At 37.5% G+C, this 19,126-nt stretch overlaps 2 protein-coding genes across 2 annotated transcripts in view; one reads left to right on the plus strand and one right to left on the minus strand.

The window, feature by feature from the left end:
* Positions 1-5,807: 5,807 nt before the first annotated feature.
* LOC102241947 (NKG2-D type II integral membrane protein-like) lies at positions 5,808-10,594 on the plus strand (the record flags this gene model as incomplete). The annotated part of the gene is made up of 7 exons (XM_005865442.2): positions 5,808-5,868; positions 6,547-6,698; positions 6,994-7,097; positions 8,089-8,106; positions 8,905-8,919; positions 9,960-9,964; positions 10,377-10,594. Coding segments are annotated over 7 exons (435 nt in total), but the record flags the coding sequence as incomplete, so codon positions are not given.
* Positions 10,595-11,200: 606 nt separating this feature from the next.
* Positions 11,201-19,126, minus strand: part of LOC106725970 (natural killer cells antigen CD94-like) — a 13,572-nt gene continuing 5,646 nt past the window's right edge. The window contains exons 3-7 of the mRNA XM_014539016.1: positions 16,597-16,695; positions 15,949-16,053; positions 15,406-15,557; positions 13,996-14,123; positions 11,201-11,339 (exon numbers count right to left, since the gene is read on the minus strand). Coding sequence (XP_014394502.1) covers positions 11,213-11,339; positions 13,996-14,123; positions 15,406-15,557; positions 15,949-16,053; positions 16,597-16,695 — 611 coding nt within the window. The 3' untranslated portion in view covers positions 11,201-11,212. The remainder of the gene's footprint in view (positions 11,340-13,995; positions 14,124-15,405; positions 15,558-15,948; positions 16,054-16,596; positions 16,696-19,126) is intronic.

Raw genomic sequence — 19,126 nt, forward strand, 5'->3', positions numbered from 1 at the left:
TATCTGGGGTTTGTTTAGCTTCTATAATTGCAACATTGTTGCTTAGAGTGCAGCTCAGAGCCAGGCCGGGGCAGGCGGGTAACCTTGGCTTCTTCTGTCACTGGAGCAAGCAAGCCTGGTGTTCGCTTCAGCTACGTAGCTGCCGGCCGCCATCTTGGTTGGCAGTTAATTTGCATATCGCCCTGATTAGCCAAGGGGAAATGTATCGAAGGTATGGATAATTACTCTATTTGTCTTTTATTAGATAGGATTTTTATTTTTATCTGGAATTGTAACTCTATATTAAAAAAATGCTCTTTGGATTTTTTTGGAGACTCACTAATAATCAATAATTTATTCATTCATCAAACAACTATTATGGAGCCTTCATAATACTGTAATCATTGTGCTGCATATTGAGAATTGAAAGGCAGTAAGTAGACTTGTTACCCATGAATTGAAGAAAGATGCAAACCAATTAAGTAAGCCATTGCTACAAAAGGAAAAGTACCGGATAAAACGAGAGGATTTAACAGGAACTCCTTTAGGACCAGGTGATCAAAATAAAAAGTTTAATACTGTAGACATTTTAGGATAAACCATAAAAGTAAATAGGCACTTATTAGGGTGAGGTTACAAAGGGGTTGAGAAGAGGACAGTAAAATTGTGAGAAGATTGAATTAAACTTTAATAAGTACATAAGTGAAGTATATTAAAATAAGTGGGTGAGGAAGAGGAAGTGATCAAAAGTTATTGGTAACAAAGGAGGCTGCAGAGATAGGCAAGAGTTCAGACAGGAGTAAAGCTTGCACTAATATATGGCTTAACCCGGCAGTAGTTCTCCACCTTCTGGCCCTTTAAATACAGTTCCTCATGTTGTGACCCAACCATAAAATTATTTTCGTTGCTACTTCATAACTGTAATGTTGCTACTGTTATGAATCGTAATGTAAATATCTGATATGCAGGATGGTCTTAGGCGACCCCTGTGAAAGGGTCTTTCGACCTCCAAAGGGGTCTCGACCCACAGGTTGAGAACCGCTGGCTTAGAGGCTTTAAAAGAGGCCCCAAGGAAGAGTTTCAAGAAAAGGGAACATTGGTTTACACTGGGATGCGAAAGAAAAATATCCCTGCGCTTTCTGTCTGTCTTTGTGGCGGCCCAGATTGAATAAGGGACTACATCTGCAACAAAAAGAAAGAAAGAAAAGGGAACAGCATAATCTGATGTGTTATCATGTGTATTTCCCTGTGCTGAAACAGGGATATCAGAACAGACAAAGCCTAAAGCCCAAGACATACCTCCTGGAGAAACTTACTAAAATTTAAGAAACAGAAATGTTTTTACCATTTATTTTTCAGTATTTAGTTTAAGAAAACTTGAAGACTGAGAAGTACAATAAACTTCACAATTTCCCCAAGGACTTGGTTGTGTAGAAAAAGAGTAGCAGTTTTCCCCATGTTGGTGCCAGTTGTCCTCACAAGGGTGACATTTCCAACCTAAAGAAAAATTACAGTCAGTCTAAATGCCTCCTGTTAGTATATTTATATGTAGAAATATGGGTGTTTAAGTTGTGAAAAATAAGTTAAGAAGCAATACATAAGTTATATAGACAAAGCCTAAAGGCCAAGAAATACCTCCTGGAGAAACTTACTAAAATTTAAGAAACAGAAATGTTTTTACCATTTCTTTTTCAGTATTTAGTTTAAGAAAACTTGAAGACCAAGTAGTACAATAAACTTCACAATTTCTCCAAGGAGCTGGTTGTGTAGAAAAAGAGTAACAGTTTTCCCCATGTTGGTGCCAGTTGTCCTCACAAGGCTGCAACAAAAAGAAAGAAAGAAAAGGGAACAGCATAATCTGATGTGTTATCATGTGTATTTCCCTGTGCTGAAACAGGGATATCAGAACAGACAAAGCCTAAAGCCCAAGACATACCTCCTGGAGAAACTTACTAAAATTTAAGAAACAGAAATGTTTTTACCATTTATTTTTCAGTATTTAGTTTAAGAAAACTTGAAGACTGAGAAGTACAATAAACTTCACAATTTCCCCAAGGACTTGGTTGTGTAGAAAAAGAGTAGCAGTTTTCCCCATGTTGGTGCCAGTTGTCCTCACAAGGGTGACATTTCCAACCTAAAGAAAAATTACAGTCAGTCTAAATGCCTCCTGTTAGTACATTTATATGTAGAAATATGGGTGTTTAAGTTGTGAAAAATAAGTTAAGAAGCAATACATAAGTTATATGACCAATTATATTCACCCATTTAAAACTGTTGTTCTGTTAACTCAGTGGTTCCCAAACTTATTTGGCCTACAGCCCCCTTTCCAGAAAAAATATTACTCAGTGCCCCCTGGAAATTAATTTTTTTAAAATTTTAATAGCAATTAAACAGAAAGATATATGTATTAATGTTTCTACCTTTTTCGTAAAATATAGTAAAGAAAGGTGTAAATTAGAAACATTGAAGTTTGAAATTATGAAACTATTTATTGAACTCAGAATAGAAAGGTAATACAAAAAAAGTTAAAACAAATGCACCTGTGGCCATCACTGCCCCCCTGGATCACTGCAGCACCCACCAGGGGGCGGTAGAGCCCGCTTTGGGAATCACTGTGTTAACTAATGTGCATAATGCTAAGACATGACTTATGCCACTGTAGTTTAATAGGACAATTATTACTATGTAAGTATTATTGACAACTTCCAAATTTAAGTGTATTTCTAGGATATATGTTTCTGGGTGTCTAACACTGCATGTTATGTGTGTAACATATTTAATTACTTAATTATTGTATATGTATAAATATATAAACACACAGATATTTTTATTTTCTAACTCTTAGGAAAGGTGACCTTGTTCCTAATTACCATGAACTTTTGTCAGTAGTGGGGAAATCGCTGAATTTCCTAAAATCAATTCCTTCTGGTCTGTTTCTTGACTGGAAGTGAGATTTCCTGAACATGGCTCTGTTTCTGAAGACAAAATCACAAATATCAGTGTGGTTTGCCACATGTGCCTGAAGATAAATGTGCTAATCCATAAGCACTTTATTTGTTAGGTGACTACAAATACAGTGGGGCCTTGACTTACGAGTGTCCCAACTAACGAGTTTTTTTGAGATACCAGCCGTCTGTCGGCCGATTTTTTGCTTTGAGTTGCGAGATAAAATTCGGGTTACATACGAGCCAGCTTCAGATACCCCACCGCTAGTTGGCGCAGCGAACGTCACAGTGATTTGACATACGAGTAATTTGAGTTACGAGCTGGGTCACAGAACGAATTAAACTCGTAAGTCAAGGCCCCACTGTAGTAAAAATACATTAGCAATCATATCTAAAAGGCACAATATAATTGGAGGGAATACACACACAAATCTAATAACAATAATACAATCTCATGGGAAAGTTAGCACAATATTGGTAAGATCACAGATTATAGAGAAATTGATTCTGATAAGGAAAACCTGTGGGAAATTTCTCAGAAAAAGTAGTCCTGGTGTAAGTTTAAGTAAGAGAAAGAGATTAACTGGCAGCAAAAGAAAGAGGAGTTACTATTTCATGTGGATGGAATCTTATGAATGATAGAACAAAGTGATGAAAGTTCAAGGTAAAGACATAGTAATTTGATGTGGTTCTGAAAATCACCTCTAGTATAGAGACAATAACATCATAAAAAAATACAAAAAACGAAATAGTGCTGAGGATATTAGCTTAGAAAATAAAAGACCATAACGAGATTCCTTTCCGTGAGCAGTGAGCAAGCTGACTTCTTTTCTCTCATAGAGACTTACTCTTTGTAGTTAAGATTCCAACAGACACAAGAAGTCCCAAGCAGATGATCCCCAGAACCGCTGAAAATAACTTCCATGAAGACTGCGGGGCAGAATAGCCTTTGGAAAGAGGTCAGTAAGTTGCTTCTATATGCTTATTCACAGTTCTTTATTTTTTTCAGTTATAGTTTATATTCAGTATTATATTGTATTATTTCAAGTGTACGGCACAGTGGTTAGACAATCATATATTTTACAAAGTGCCCCCGGCCCCAATCCCTAATAATTTCTGTACCTACCTGACACCATACATAGTTATTACAATATTATTAACTATATTTCCTATGCTGTATTTTACTTCCCCAAAACTATTATATAAGGACCAATCCCTTCACCTTTTTCATCCAGTTCCTTAACACCCTCCTCTCTGGCAACATTCAGCCTCTTCTCTGTATCTAGGAATCTGTTTCTGTTTTGTTTTTGAGTGTTTCATAGTGAAACTCCAAAGACATGTCTACAGGCCTTATCTGGCTGCCAATTCATGTTGTAAAACTATTCTTGAGTTAATGGTCTTGATATTCATTTTAATATAAATGCAAGAATGAAATATCTATTCTCTTTTTAAAATAAAATGTTTAAAAGTTATATGCAATAATTTTATTCAATTAGAAAATTTGAGAAAAGATTAACAAGAAATAAAAAGCCAATTACTGCCCTAGTAGGTTTGGCTCAGTGGATAGACAGTTGGCCTGTGGACTGAAGGGTCCTGAATTTACTCCTGGTTAAGGGCACATACCTCGGTTTCAGGCTCCTGGCTCTGTTCAAGAGCATGTGGAGGCAATCAATGGATTCACACAACTCAAGAGTAAAACAAATATGATTAAAAATTGGGCAGAAAATTGACATATGAAAAAATGCTCAATGTCACTTATCATCAAAGATATGTAAATTAAACTCACAATGAGATATCACCTCCCACCTGTCAGAATGGCTATCATCAATAAATCAACAAACAATAAGTGCTGGGAGAATGTGGAGAAAATGGAACCCTTATGCATTGTTGGTGGGAATGCAGACTGGTGCAGCCACTATGGACTTTCCTCAAAAACTTAAAAATGGAACTGGCTCATGACCTGCAATTCCACTTCTGGGAATATATCCCAAGAAACACAAAACACTGGTTCAAAAGAGTATATGCACCCCTATGTTTATTGCAGCATTATTTACAATAGCCAAGATCTGGAAACAGCACAAGTGCCCATCAGCAGAGTGGATGAAAAAGCTGTGGTACATTAACACAATGGAATATTCTTTGTCCATAAAAACAGGAAATCTTACCTGTTATGACACATGTGTGTTCCTGGAGAGTATTATGCTAAGTGAAATAAGCCAGTCAGAAAAAGACAAATACCATATGATCTCACTTATATGTGGAATCTAATGAACAAAATACACTGAAGAATAAAATAGAAACAGAGCCCTTCTGGGTTTGGCTCAGTGGATTGAGCATCGACCTGCTGACTGAATGATCCCAGGTTTGATTCTGGTCAAGGGCATGTACCTAGGTTGCAGGCTTGATTGCTGGCCATGGTTGGGGCACATGTGGGAGGCAACCAATCGATGTGTCTCTGTCACTTCGATGTTTCTCTCTGTCTCTCCCTTCAACTCTCTTTTAAAATCAATGGGGTAAAATATCATTGGGTGAGAATTATCTGAAAAAACAAAACAAAATAGAAACAGAGACATGGATATATGGAACAGACTGACAGCTATCAGAGGGGAGAGGAGTAGAAGGATTAGAAGAAAGAAAATGAGGGGATTGAGCAAAATATATGGACATATATATGTATAACACAAAGTCAAAGACAACAGTGTGATGACTGCCAAAGGGAAAGAGGGTGGGGGTAGGTGTAAGTGGGCAAAGGGTGGGGGAAATGGGGACTGAAAGAGACTTAGCCTAGGACAATGGGCTCATGAGGCAGTGTGCAGAGGATGCTTTTGATACTTGAAACCTGTATGCTATTTTTGCTTGAACTATATCACAACATATTACTTTCTAATAATTATGATTATTTTAACAGCATTATTCAACCAAGCAGTGCCAATTTCCTTGAACGGTAAGAGAAAGTTTTCTAATATTTGGAAGCACAAATTGCATGTATCTGTGTATACAGGGGTTTAGGCATATATCCAATGCTGCTGACAGGAACGTTTATAAGACAGATCATGTATTATAGAAATCTACACTTGAGACCTATATAATCTTATTAACCAATCTCATCCTAATAACTGTAATAAAAAGAAAATGTAGCCCAAACCGGCTCAGCTCAGGGGATAGAGCGTCAGCCTGCAGACTGAAAGGTCCCAGGTTCGATTCCGGTCAAGGGCATGTACCTTGGTTGCGGGCATATCTCCAGTAGGAGTTGTGCAGGAGGCAGCTGATCAATGTTTCTCTATCATTGATGTCTCTACCTCTCTCTCCCTCTCCCTTCCTCTTTGTAAAAAAATCAATAAAATATATTTTTTTAAAAAAGAAAATGAATTCTTGTATGCAATTCACTATTGCTTTTTAAATTTTATTTTTTACAATGAAGGAGTAATTGTAAGAAGTAGGAAACATAGTTTTGGCATATCTATCTATACATATGTAGAGGTCTGTCAGTGGGTATGACCATAATGGTCTAATATTTGGAATTTTAGAGTTAGAATAAAAAAAGTATTTACCCTGCCTCGAAAAAAAATCTGATATAATGTTCAGACATGTGCAGAATTAATAACATATTCTCCCTTTCTAGAAAGTTACTGTGGCCCATGTCCTAAAAACTGGCTATGTTACGGAAACAACTGCTACAAATTTTTTAATGAGAGCAAGAACTGGTTTCAGAGCCAAGCTTCCTGCGTGTCTCAAAATTCTAGTCTCCTGAAGATATACAGCCAAGAGGACCAGGTGAAGTATTGTTTTAATTCATCTGCCTATTGAGTCCTACCATATGTGGCAACTCTCTGGAATATGAACCTGAAATATAATAGAGGCACAAGGCTCTGACACATCAACTCCATATTCTTCTGTATTAAAAATAAAAAATCACAAAAATTGCAGCTATTATATATGTGTTGTTGAAGTTGGAATTCTGAAAGCGGACTGAATGCAGTTTCCTCAACTGTGGGGAAAATGATTAAATGATTATAGCCTTGTATTTAATACAATTCTGAGAACTGACTTTATTTGTGATTTCAAATAGGATATCTTTAAATTGCTAAAGGCCTACCATTGGATGGGACTAAAAAAGAATTCCACAAATGAAACCTGGCAGTGGGAAGATGGCTCCATTCTCTCTCCTGATCAGTAAGTCTGTACCTATAGGTCTCTAGTTGTGGATTTGCCTCTAAGCTATTCCTGTGATGACTGAACTACCACATTTTCCTTGACAAAATGCCAGGACATCCCATACGCTAATTGAGTCAGTCCAAACTTAGGGCCTAGATTTAGTACATTGGGAAGCAGCCAATACCCATAAAAATGAGTAAAATTAACTGTTAGCCATGTGCTAAATACTGTGCAAGCTACTTGCTATGAACATATGTGTGCAAGACTTTGTATGAGCAGAGACTCTCCTTTTTCTCTTACATAAATACCTAGGAGAGAAACAGATGAACCTTATAATAAATATATGTTTAACTATTTAAGGGACTGCCAGATTATTATTCAAAAGGCTTGTGCAATTTTGCAATCCCACTAGCAGTGTGTGAGACTTAGGAGTTGCTCAACATCTTGGTCAATACTTTTTATGATCAGTTTCTTAAATTTTATCCATTCTAATGTGTATAGTGGTATTTCATTGTGGTTTGAATTTGCATTGTCTTCATGACTAATGATATTGAACATCTTTTCAGTGCTTATTTAACATTCATGTTTCAATTTTTTTTATTTAATTAATTTCTGCTCTGATTTTTATTATCTTCTCACTCGGTGTTAAATTTTCTTTCTCTAGTTTCTTATCACAAAAACTAATATATGGATAGGAAACTTTTCCTCTTTTCTAATCAAAGCATTCATGCTATTAATATTTGAGATTATTTGGTATCATTCCACATTTATAAACTATTTATTTTCATTTTTATTCATTCCAAAATAGTTTCTAAATTCCCTTTTACATTGTTCTCTAATGCATGAAATTTTCAAGTGTTAGTTTATAACATTTGAGAATTTCCCAGAGATATTTGTTATTAATGTCTAATTCCATTTTGATCAACAAACATACTTTGTGACTTGAATCTACTTACAATTATTGATATTGGTTTTTATGGATCAGACTCTGGTCTATCTTTTTTTTAAGGTTGACTCTATTACAGATGTCCCCCATTTTCTCACCCTTTTCCTTTCTCCACCATGCCCCCACCCCACCTGGGCCTTCATCACATTATTTTCTGTGTCCATGGGTTATGCCTACCTATAGTAATAAAAGTGTAATATGCTAATTAAACTGGAGAGCTGAACAACCTTCCAGACATCATCCTGGGCATCCTTCTGGACTAAGCCGAGGGGGCTGGGGCGAGGCAGAGGCGGTTAGGGAAGATCAGGCAGACAGGGGAGCAGTTAGGGGCATCAGGCAAGCAGGCAGGCAGAGGAAGTTAGGGGTGATCAGGCAGGCAGGCAGAGTGGTGAGGGGCATACAACCTTCCAGACGTCATCCTGGGCATCCTTCTGGACTAAGCTGAGGGGGCAGGGGCTGAGGCAGAGGCAGTTAGGGAGGATCAGGCAGACAGTGGAGCAGTTAGGGGCATCAGGCAAGCAGGCAGGCAGAGGAAGTTAGGGGTGATCGGGCAGGCAGGCAGAGTGGTGAGGGGCAACAGGCAGACAGTGGAGCAGTTAGGGGCATCATGCATGAAGAGGCAGTGAGGGGTGAGCAAGCAGGCTGGCAAATGGATAGGGGCGATCAGTTAGGCAGGCAAGTGTTTAGGCGTGATCAGGCAGGCATGCAGAGTGGTCAGGGGTGATCAAGCAGGCAGGCAGAGGGGTCAGGGATAATCAGGCAGGCCGAGTGGTTAGGTATGATCAGACAGGCAGGCAGAGAGGTTAGGGGCAATCAGGCAGGCAGGCAGATTGGTTAGGGATGAACAGGCACACAGGCAGAGTGCTTAGGGGCGATCAGGCAGGCAGGCGAGTGGTTGAGGCATACGCAGAGATAAATACAGAGATGAATAGACCATAACTCCTTTAAAAGCTTCACACTTTAGTTAGAATATAATTATGAATGAATAAGTAAAGTCCATGTAATCCATATTCTCTCCAAAATGTGATGAGAATGGCATAGGAAAACAAATACAGAAATTAAAGAAACACATGAAAGAGTTAGATTATAAAGAATGAGTTTCTAATGTGTATAGATTGAGACCAACTAATAGCTGTTACCAAATATATCTTATTTTTTTTCTCTTATAGTGGCTAGTTGTTTCTGTGTAGACAGAAATAATGATCTCTTCCTTTATAATATGTATATATATAATCAGGCCACAGTCCTTTATTGGTGTCAATTTCATATGAAAGTAGAATAGTCATTCTTTCCTCCTACCTGTTCCTGGCAGAAAACAAATCAGAATTTATTACCTTAATTATATAACTACAAAATACTCTAAATCCTTGAGTGAAATGGATATACATGTATAATTATGCCTAACCACACACACACACACACACACACACACCCTTATGTATGTGTGTATATACTGGAGGATTTTATAATAAAAAATTTATAATTTTTAAATTAAAAAAATTAAATTTTTAAAAGTAAAATTGCATATATCTGAAGAATATTGTACATTTTTCACAAAACATGACAAGAAATTCTGAATTTATTTCTAACCATATATTTCTTTAAAAACATGTTAAAACTTTTATTTCACACTAGAGGCTCAGTGCACAAATTTGTGTACCAGAGAAGTTTCTCAGCCTGGCATGTGGGCTAGGGCTGAAACTGGCTCTGCAACATCCCCCAAAGGATTCCGGATTACAAGAGCGTGCAGGTCAGGCCGAGGTACCCCACTGGTGCACAATCAGGGTCAGGGAGGGAAGCAGGAGGTTGGCCAGCTGGGGAGAGACTGCAGGAGGACTCCAGGGTGTGTCTGGCCCATCTTGCTCAGTCCCGATCAGCCTGACCCCAGCAGCAAGCTAACCTACCGGTTAGAGCATCTGCCCCCTAGTGGTCAGTGCACGTCATAGCTAGCGGTTGAGTGGCTTAGCATATCGTTAGCATATTACGCTTTGATTGGTTGAATGGCTGACTGGACAACCAGACACTTAGTATATTAGGCTTTTATTATATAGGATGGGTACACATATAAAGAGATTCCAGACTTTCTACATTGACTAATTTCTAGTATATAAAAATAGTAGCACCTAATTTATAATAGAATGCAATTTTTACTTTTATTATCTGAGTTGGCTAGATTTCTCTTATCTATAAATAAAAAGGCCAGGCATGTTCCTTAAATCTGCTATAATTATATTATTTCAGTACCTATATATAAATAGTATTTAATTTTTTTTCTGCATTAATGTAATCACACATGTAATTTGTTTTTCTCTCTAATCTAGAATAACAATAGTTGACAATTTACTGTGCAGTTTACGGTTCAAGTTTTCAAGGTTACACAGAGAACTGTTTAACTCCAAACACATACATCTGCATGCAGAGGATTGTGTGAAGAGTTTATTTATAAAATATAAAGGATTTCAAAATAAAAACGCCATTCTCTGACTTTCTTCATGAAGAAAACTCCCAGAAGAAAATGCCACCAATATTTATTATATATTTTTTCATCTAACATGCCACAAACCTTATACTCGCAGCAAATAAAAACTAACAATTAAATACTTATCTTCTGTCACAATGTTTCATTTATTTTTAAATTATTGAGTGATGAATAAATTCATTTTTAAGTTTAATAAAGTGTTAATAATACTTATGGTAGAACTAAATTTTAAACTATGATTTTATTAAATATTCACAAATATTAAGCTAATAAGGCTTTTAAAACTTTCAAACACAATACATTTGAAAATTAAATACACTTAAAGCTGGATGAAGGGTATATGTGGGTTTATTAAATTTTCTATTTTTGAAGTATTTCTTAAAGTTAAAAATAATCCTGGAAAAGTTTCAATGTTTCCTCCTCTTTCTCTTTTTGTTAATTAAATTTATTGGGGTGACATAGAGTAATACAATTATGTAGGTTTCAAGTGTACAATTCTATGATACATCATCAATACATTGTATTATGTGCCCACCACCCAAAGTCAAATCTTCTTCCATCACATATTTGACCCTCTTTGCCCTTTACTACCCTCCACCCCCTTTCCTTCTGGTAGCCACCATACTGTTGTCTACATCTATGTGATTTTGTTTGTTTTTAGGTTTGTTCATTTGTTGCTTTTGGTTTTATATCCCGCATTTGAGTGATTTAATCTCCATATGTTCTCTTCTTACATATACAATAACTAGGGTCTTTACAATTACCATCAAATAACTGACCATTTTTCATATATATGCAATGATTAGAGGCAATGTCAGGTTTTGTTAACTGGAGCCTAGAAAAGAAAAGAATTTCTATTTTTACTAAAATTTATTTCATAGATCAAGTCTATTCTTAAAGGTTACTATGCATTAATTGAAATATAAAGGAACATACATTTCTTTGGCAGATTTATTCATATGTAAATAATAAATAATATGTGTTCCATTCAACTCTTAAGGAAGGAAAATGGCAGAGTAAGGAACTCCAAAACACTGGTCCATTAATGCAATGATAAAGCTGACTACACCTGACTCAAAATTTTCAGAGATCTGGAATCTAATAAAAAAAGTGACAACAAGCAAGTGCTTGCTTAATGAAGAAAAAAGCTTCTATCCTTGGTGAGAGAGCATTTGTTTCATTCACAGTAAATGAACCCAGGTCAGTGTTGCTCAGTTGGTTAGAGTGTTGTCCCTGACACCAAACTGTGCAGGTTTCACTCCTGGTCAGAGGCAGCTGATCGATATATCTCTTCTCTCTCTCTCTCTCTCCCTCTCTCTCTCCTCGGTGAGGATTTAAAAAACAAGTAAATGAAAGAGGGATGCTAAAATTTTTTTTAGTCCTGATTATTATCCCCATGTGCTTGACAAAATAGAATCTTTTATATTTATCTTAATAACATGGTAGGATGAATTGAGTACTTCCTATACATTAGCATTTTAATAAGAAAATTGGTGCTATAAGAGCAGTTTTCAAATTTTGTGTCCGGACTCCTTTCAACTATTAAAAATCATTCCAGAGACCCAAAGAAATTTTGTTATTTGAGATATATCTATCAAAATTTGTCATATTAAGAATTAATTCTATTATAGTAAAAAAGATTCACTCACATGTAACAATACTAAATACATATACATTTTGTGTTAATATAAAAATAATTATATTCCCTCCCCAAATAGTTCCAACATTGTCATCTATACTAATTAAAGGGTAATATGCTAATTAGACCGGGAAACCTTCTGAGAAACCTTCCAGACAAAACCATGGTGGCAGGGCTGAGGCAAAGGAGGTCAGGCCAGCAGGGGAGGGCAGTTGAGGGCGATCAGCCTGGTAGGGAAGGAAGTTGGGGACGAGCAGGCTGGCAGGTGGGACATTTGGGGGTGATTAGGCCTGTGGTGGAGGGAAGCTGGGGGTGAGAAGGTCATCAGGGGGAGCAGTAGGGGGCGAGCAGGCCAGCAGGGGGGACAATTGGAAGCAAGAAGGCCAGTGGGGAGGCCAGTTGGGGGCAATTAGGCCAGCGGGGAGGGGGAGGCAGTTGGGGGCAATTAGGCCAGCGGGGAGGGGGGCATTTGGGGGTGATCAGGCCAGCAGGGGAGAAGTTGGGGGTGAGCTGGCTGGCAGGGGGGCCCAGTTGTGGTCAATCAGGCCAGTGGGGAAGGGCAGTTGGGGACAATCAGGCCAGCAAGAGGGGAGCAGTGAAGGGCCATGAAACTGGCAGGGAAGGGCAGTTGGGGAACATGAGACTGTTTGGAGAGGGCATTTGGGGCCATTAGGCTGGCAAGGGGGGCAGTTGGGGTGAGCAGGCCAGCAGGGGGGCAGTTGTGGGTGAGCATGTCGGCAGTTGGGGGCATTTCGGGGTGATCAGGCCACGAGGCGGGGTAGTTGGGGGCAAACAGGCTGGCAGGGGAGCCCCATTGGCAATGAGCAGGCCAGCAGGGGGGCCCAGCAGGAGAGGGCAGTTGGGGGTGCTCAGACTGGCAGCAGGGGAAGTTGGGGGTGAGAAGGCCAGTGGGGAGGGCAGTTGGAGGCAAGCAGGTTGGTAGGCAGAGTGGTTAGAGGCAATCAGGCTGGCAGAAAGGTGAGTGGTTGGGAGCCAGCAGTCTAGGATTGTGAGGGATGTCCGACTGCCAGTTTAGGCCCAATCCCACTAAACCAGCAGTTGGACATCCCCCGAGGGGTCCCAGATTGGAGAGGGTGCAGGCCGGGCTGAGGGACACCCCCCGACCCATGCACTAATTTCATGTACCAGGCCACTAGTATTTTTATATTTTACAAATCTTCAATTGTCTAGCATAATTGACAAGTGAATTTTTATATTTGTTCAGTGTTTAATCTTCTTTGATATATTATGTTATAATGTTTCTCATGAAAAAATGAAACTGAATGAGAAAATCACATTTCAATATTATTTTGAACATAGTTTTTCCTTCATAGTCCTCTCATAAGTGTCTTTGTACATTATGTAGTAAGTTATTATGGCTCAGAGAAATAAAAATTAAGTCAATACCTAGAAAATCAGCTGGTTTCTATTGGAGTGTAAATCATTAGCCACCATACTAAACATCTTTGTTATTCATTTCTAAAGGTCAAATATATTAAGAGTTCTATGTGAATTGGGGTAATCAGTTAAGGTTTAATAGAAAACTTCACATCGTGGAATTTAACATCTAATTATATGCACACTAGATAATTAGGTAATATTGCTGTTCTGGGACTGGTGTTTCAAAACAGCCAGAACAGCACAGCTGGTGTGGCTTGGTGGTTGAGGTAAAGGTTCGATTCCCGGTCAGGGCACATACCAGGATTGCTGGCTCAATCTCCAGTGTGGGGCAAGCAGGAGGCAGCCAATCAAGGAGTCTCTCTCATCATTGATGTTTCTCTCTGTCCCTCTCCCTTCCTCTCTGAAAACAATAGACATATATTTAAAAATAGACTAATAGGAAGATACTTACTTGTCCAAGGTAAAAGCTGAGCCATCTTGCCAAGCCCATTTCCGTTCACTGCTGTTGTAATATAAACTGATCCAAAACTTTTCTGACCCAATATGACATTGCTTCATTGAAAAATTTTGTACAAAATCCTGGAAAGAATGAGAACAGGAAATAAATAAATCTGATACCTTTGGTTGCTTGTCAATACATATAGAAATTAAAACTTTTATTTACTTTATTAAACATGTTCATTTTTTATCTGAAACAATAACTATAGTAAAAAATGCTCTTGGGATTTTTTGACAACTCTCTAATAACCAATAATTTATTCATTCATCAAACAACTATTATGGAGTCCTCATAGTACTGTGAACATTGTGCTGCATATTGAGAATTGAAAGGCAGTAAATAGACTTGATACTTGGGAATTTAAGAAAGATGCAAACCAATTAAGTAAGCCATTGCTACAAAAGGAAAAGTACCGGATAAAACGAGAGGATTTAACAGGAACTCCTTTAGGACCAGGTGATCAAAATAAAAAGTTTAATACTGTAGACATTTTAGGATAAACCATAAAAGTAAATAGGCACTTATTAGGGTGAGGTTACAAAGGGGTTGAGAAGAGGACAGTAAAATTGTGAGAAGATTGAATTAAACTTTAATAAGTACATAAGTGGAGTATCTACTAGTATATATGTAAAAAGCCAGTGAACAGAACACCATAACAACCTGAACGACCAGTTGCTATGAGGCCCAGTGTGGCCAGTGAACTGGCCTGATCAGTGGGTGGGCCAGCTGGCCAACTTCCAGTGGCCCCTCTGCCCAGCCAGCCACCCCTGATGCCCCTTCCACCCCATTAGTGGGTGGGGCTGGCCAGCCAGATCTCACCCATGCACAAATTGGTGCACTGGGCCTCTAGTGTTAAAATAAGTGGGTAAGGAAGTGGAAATGATAAAAAGTTATTGGTATCTAGGAGGCTGTAGAGATAGGCAAGAGTTCAGAGGTGAATAAAACTTGCATGAATATATGGCTTAGGGAAGTGGTTCTCAACCTTCTGGCCCTTTAAATACATTTCCTCATGTTGTGACCCAACCATAAAATTATTTTCGTTGCTACTTCATAACTGTAATGTTGTTACTGTTATGAATCATAATGTAAATATCTGATATGCAGTTGGTTTTAGGAGACCCCTGTGAAAGGGTCGTTCGACGCCAAAGGGGTTGCGACCCCCAGGTTGAGAACCGCTGGCTTAGGGGCTTTAAACGAGGTCCTGAGGAAGAGTTTCAAGAAAAGAGAACAGCATAATCTGGTGTGTATCATGTGCCTTTCCCTGTGCTGAAACAGGGATATCAGAACAGACAAAGCCTAAAGCCCAAGAAACACCTCCTGGAGAAACTTAATAAAAGTTGAGAAACGTATACTTGTTTTTACCATTTCTTTTTCAGTATTTAGTTTAAGAAAACTTGAAGACCGAGTAGTACAGTAAACTTCACAATTTATCCAAGAATTTGGTTGTGGAGAAAAAGAGTAGCAGTTTTCCCCATGTTGATGCCAGTTGTCCTCACAAGGGTGACATTTCCAACCTAAAGAAAAATTACAGTCAGTCTAAATGCCTCCTGTTAGTATATTTATATGTAGAATATGGGTGTTTAAGTTGTGAAAAATAAGTTAGGAAGCAATACATAAATTATATGATCAATTATATTCACCCATTTAAAACTGCTGCTCTGTTAACTAATGTGCATAATGCTGATATGATTTATGTCACGGTAATTTAATAGGACAATTATTACTATTAAGCATTATTGACAACTTCCAAATTTAAGTGGATTTTTAGCAAATATGTTTCTGGGTATCTAACACTACATGATATGTGTGTAATATTTTAAAATACTTAATAATTATATATGCATATAAGTAAACAGAGATATTTTCATTTTCTAACTCAGGAAAGGTGACCTAGTTCCTAATTACCTTGAACTTTTGTTGGCAGTGGGGGAATCCCTGAATTTCCTGAAATCAATTCCATCTGGTCTGTTTCCTGACTGGAGGTGAGATTTCCTGACCATGGCTCTGCTTCTGAAGACAAAATCACAAATATCAGTGTGGAAGATAAATGTGCTATTGCATAAGCACTTTATTTGTTATGTGACTACAAATAGTAAAATTTCACTAACAAAGATATCTAAAAGACAATATATTGAAGGGTATACACAGACAAATCTAATAATAATAATACAAGTCTGATGGGAAAATTAGCATAATATCAGTGAGATCACAGATTATAGAGAAATTGATTCTGATAATAAAACCTGTGTGAGATTTCTCAGAAAAAGTAGTTCTGGCGTAAGTTTAAGAGAAATAGGTTAACAAGCAGCAAAAAAAGAGGAGTTGCTATTTCAGGTGGATGGAATCATATGAATGAAAGGACAAAGTGATGAAAGTTCAAGGTAAAGACATAGTAATTTGATGTAGTTCTTAAAATCACCTCTAGTACAGAGACAATAACAACAAAAAACAAAATGGTGCTGAGAATATTACTTTAGAAAATAAAAGACCACAACGAGATTCCTTTCCATGAGCAGTGAGCAAGCTGACTTCTTTTCTCTCATAGAGACTTACTCTTTGTAGTTAAGATTCCAACAGACACAAGAAGTCCCAAGCAGATGATCCCCAGAACCGCTGAAAGTAACTTCCATGAAGACTGCGGGGCAGAATAGCCTTTAGAAAGAGATAAGTAAATTGGTTCAACATTGGCTTCTATATGCTTATTCACAGTTCTTTAATTTTTTTCAGTTATAGTTTACATTGAGTATGATTTTATATTAATTTCAGGTGTACGGCATTGTGGTTAGACAATCATATACTTTACAAAGTGCCCCCCCACAATAATTCCAGTACCTACCTGGCACCATACATAGTTATTACAATATTATTGACTATATTTCCTATGCTGGAATAAATGTCCTCTGGTTTGAAAAAAAAGGGAAAGAAATCCAACCACTAAGTGTTTCACTCAGAAGCATACCACCATCATTTTTCTTGACTGTGTCTATTTTACCTAGTTAAAGCCATTTTTACTGCTTACCAGGCCATGACATTCCTAATAAATGTTTTTAAGTTAACTGCATAATATTCACTCTCATGTATTACATATCATAATTTTTTACTATTTTTCTCTTTTTGGACATTGAGGTAATTTCTATAGGTACAATTCAGTCCCTATCACAATGGAATTTTTTACAGAAGTAGAACAAGCAATCCTAGAATTAGTATAAAGCCACAAAAGACCCCAAATAGGCAAGGCAATCTTTTTTTTAATATGTTTTCATTGATTTTAGAAAGAGAGGCAGGGAGAAGGAGAGAGAGAGAGAGAAACATCGATGCGAGAGAGAAAGATCAATCACTCTACCAGGGATTGAAACCACAACCTGGGTATGTGCTCTGACTGGGCATCAAATTGGCCACCGTTCAGTGCATGTGACAAAACTCAATCAATTGAGCCACAACATCCAGGGCTAGGAAATGCTTTTGAGAAAAAGCAATAAAAAAGACAAAAAGTTGGAGGCATCATGCTTCCTGATTTCAAACTATAATACAAAGCTATAGTAATCAAAACAGTATGGCACTAGCATTAAAAAAGATATATAGATTAGTGGAACAGAATAGAGTTCCCCAAAATAAACCCATCTGCTTATGGTCATTTAATATATGATGAAGAAACCAAAGATATGCAATGAGGAGTAGTCTTTTCAATAAATGGTGCTAGGAAAACTAGACAGCAACATGTGAAAGAATGAAACTGAAGCACTATCTTATACCATATACTACAGCTACTACACAGCCAAGGAAACCACCAAAAAATTGAAAAAGGAACCAACTATTGTGGGAGGAAATATTTGCAAAGTATATATCAGATAAAACATATAAAGAATTCATACAACTCAAGAGCAAAACAAATATGATTAAAAATTGGGCAGAAAATAGACATATGAAAAAATGCTCAATGTCATTTATCATCAAAGAGATGTAAATTAAAAACACGAGATATCACCTACCACCTGTCAGAATGGCTATCATCAATAAATCAACAAACAATAACTGCTGGAAGAATGTGGAGAAAATGGAACCCTCATGCATTATTGGTGGGAATGCAGACTGGTATTGCATTCCCACTGTAGAAAACAGTATGGAGTTTTCTCAAAAAATTAAAAATGGAACTGGCTTATGACCAGCAATTTCACTTCTAGGAATATATCCCAAGAAATACAAAACACTGGTTCAAAAGAATATATGCACCCCTATGTTTATTGCAGCATTAGTTATAATAGCCAAGATCTGGAAACAGCAGAGTAGATGAAAAAGCTGTGGTACATTAACAAAATGGAATATTCTTTGGCCATAAAAAAGGAAATCTGGAGAGCATTATGCTAAGTGAAATAAGTCAGTCAATGAAAGAAAAATACCACATGATCTCACTCATTTATGGATAATAAGGACCATTATAAACTGATGAACAAAAACAGATACAGTCAAACTACAGCCAGAAGTCTGGGGAGGGTTGGGGGCAGAAGGGGGCAGTAAGAGATCAACCGAAGGACTTGTATGCATGCATATAAGCATAACCAATGGACATAAGACACTGGGGGGTAGGGGAGGCTTGGGGATTGTCAAGGGGCGGGGGGAAGGAGACATATGTAATACTCTTTGTAATACTTTAAGCAATAAAAAAAAGAATTTTTTAAAAAAGGAAATCTTACCTTTTATGACACATGGGTGGTCCTGGAGAGTACAGTGGGGCTTTGACTTACGAGTTTAATTCGTTCCATGACGGAGCTCGTAACTCAAATTACTCGTATGTCAAATCAATTTTCACCATTACAATGAATTGAAATGCCATTAATTCGTTCTGGACACCCAAAAAACACCGCAATTGTTTTGTTAAATGTTTTTAAATAAGAAAAAATTTACTTAAAAATAACGAATATTGTATAAAAACACAATACTGAACAATAGAATGTAGTGCAATAAACTTGTTTTATTAAGTTTAATGTACAGCATTTACCTTGGAGATCAAACGACTTAAAGATGCTGATGGAGTTGGAGGAGAAAGGCTGAACTGAATAACTGAATAACTGAATCTTATTTGCTG

This window comes from Myotis brandtii, unplaced genomic scaffold, assembly GCF_000412655.1.
Source record: "Myotis brandtii unplaced genomic scaffold, ASM41265v1 scaffold2073, whole genome shotgun sequence".
NCBI classification, from domain to species: domain Eukaryota; kingdom Metazoa; phylum Chordata; class Mammalia; order Chiroptera; family Vespertilionidae; genus Myotis; species Myotis brandtii.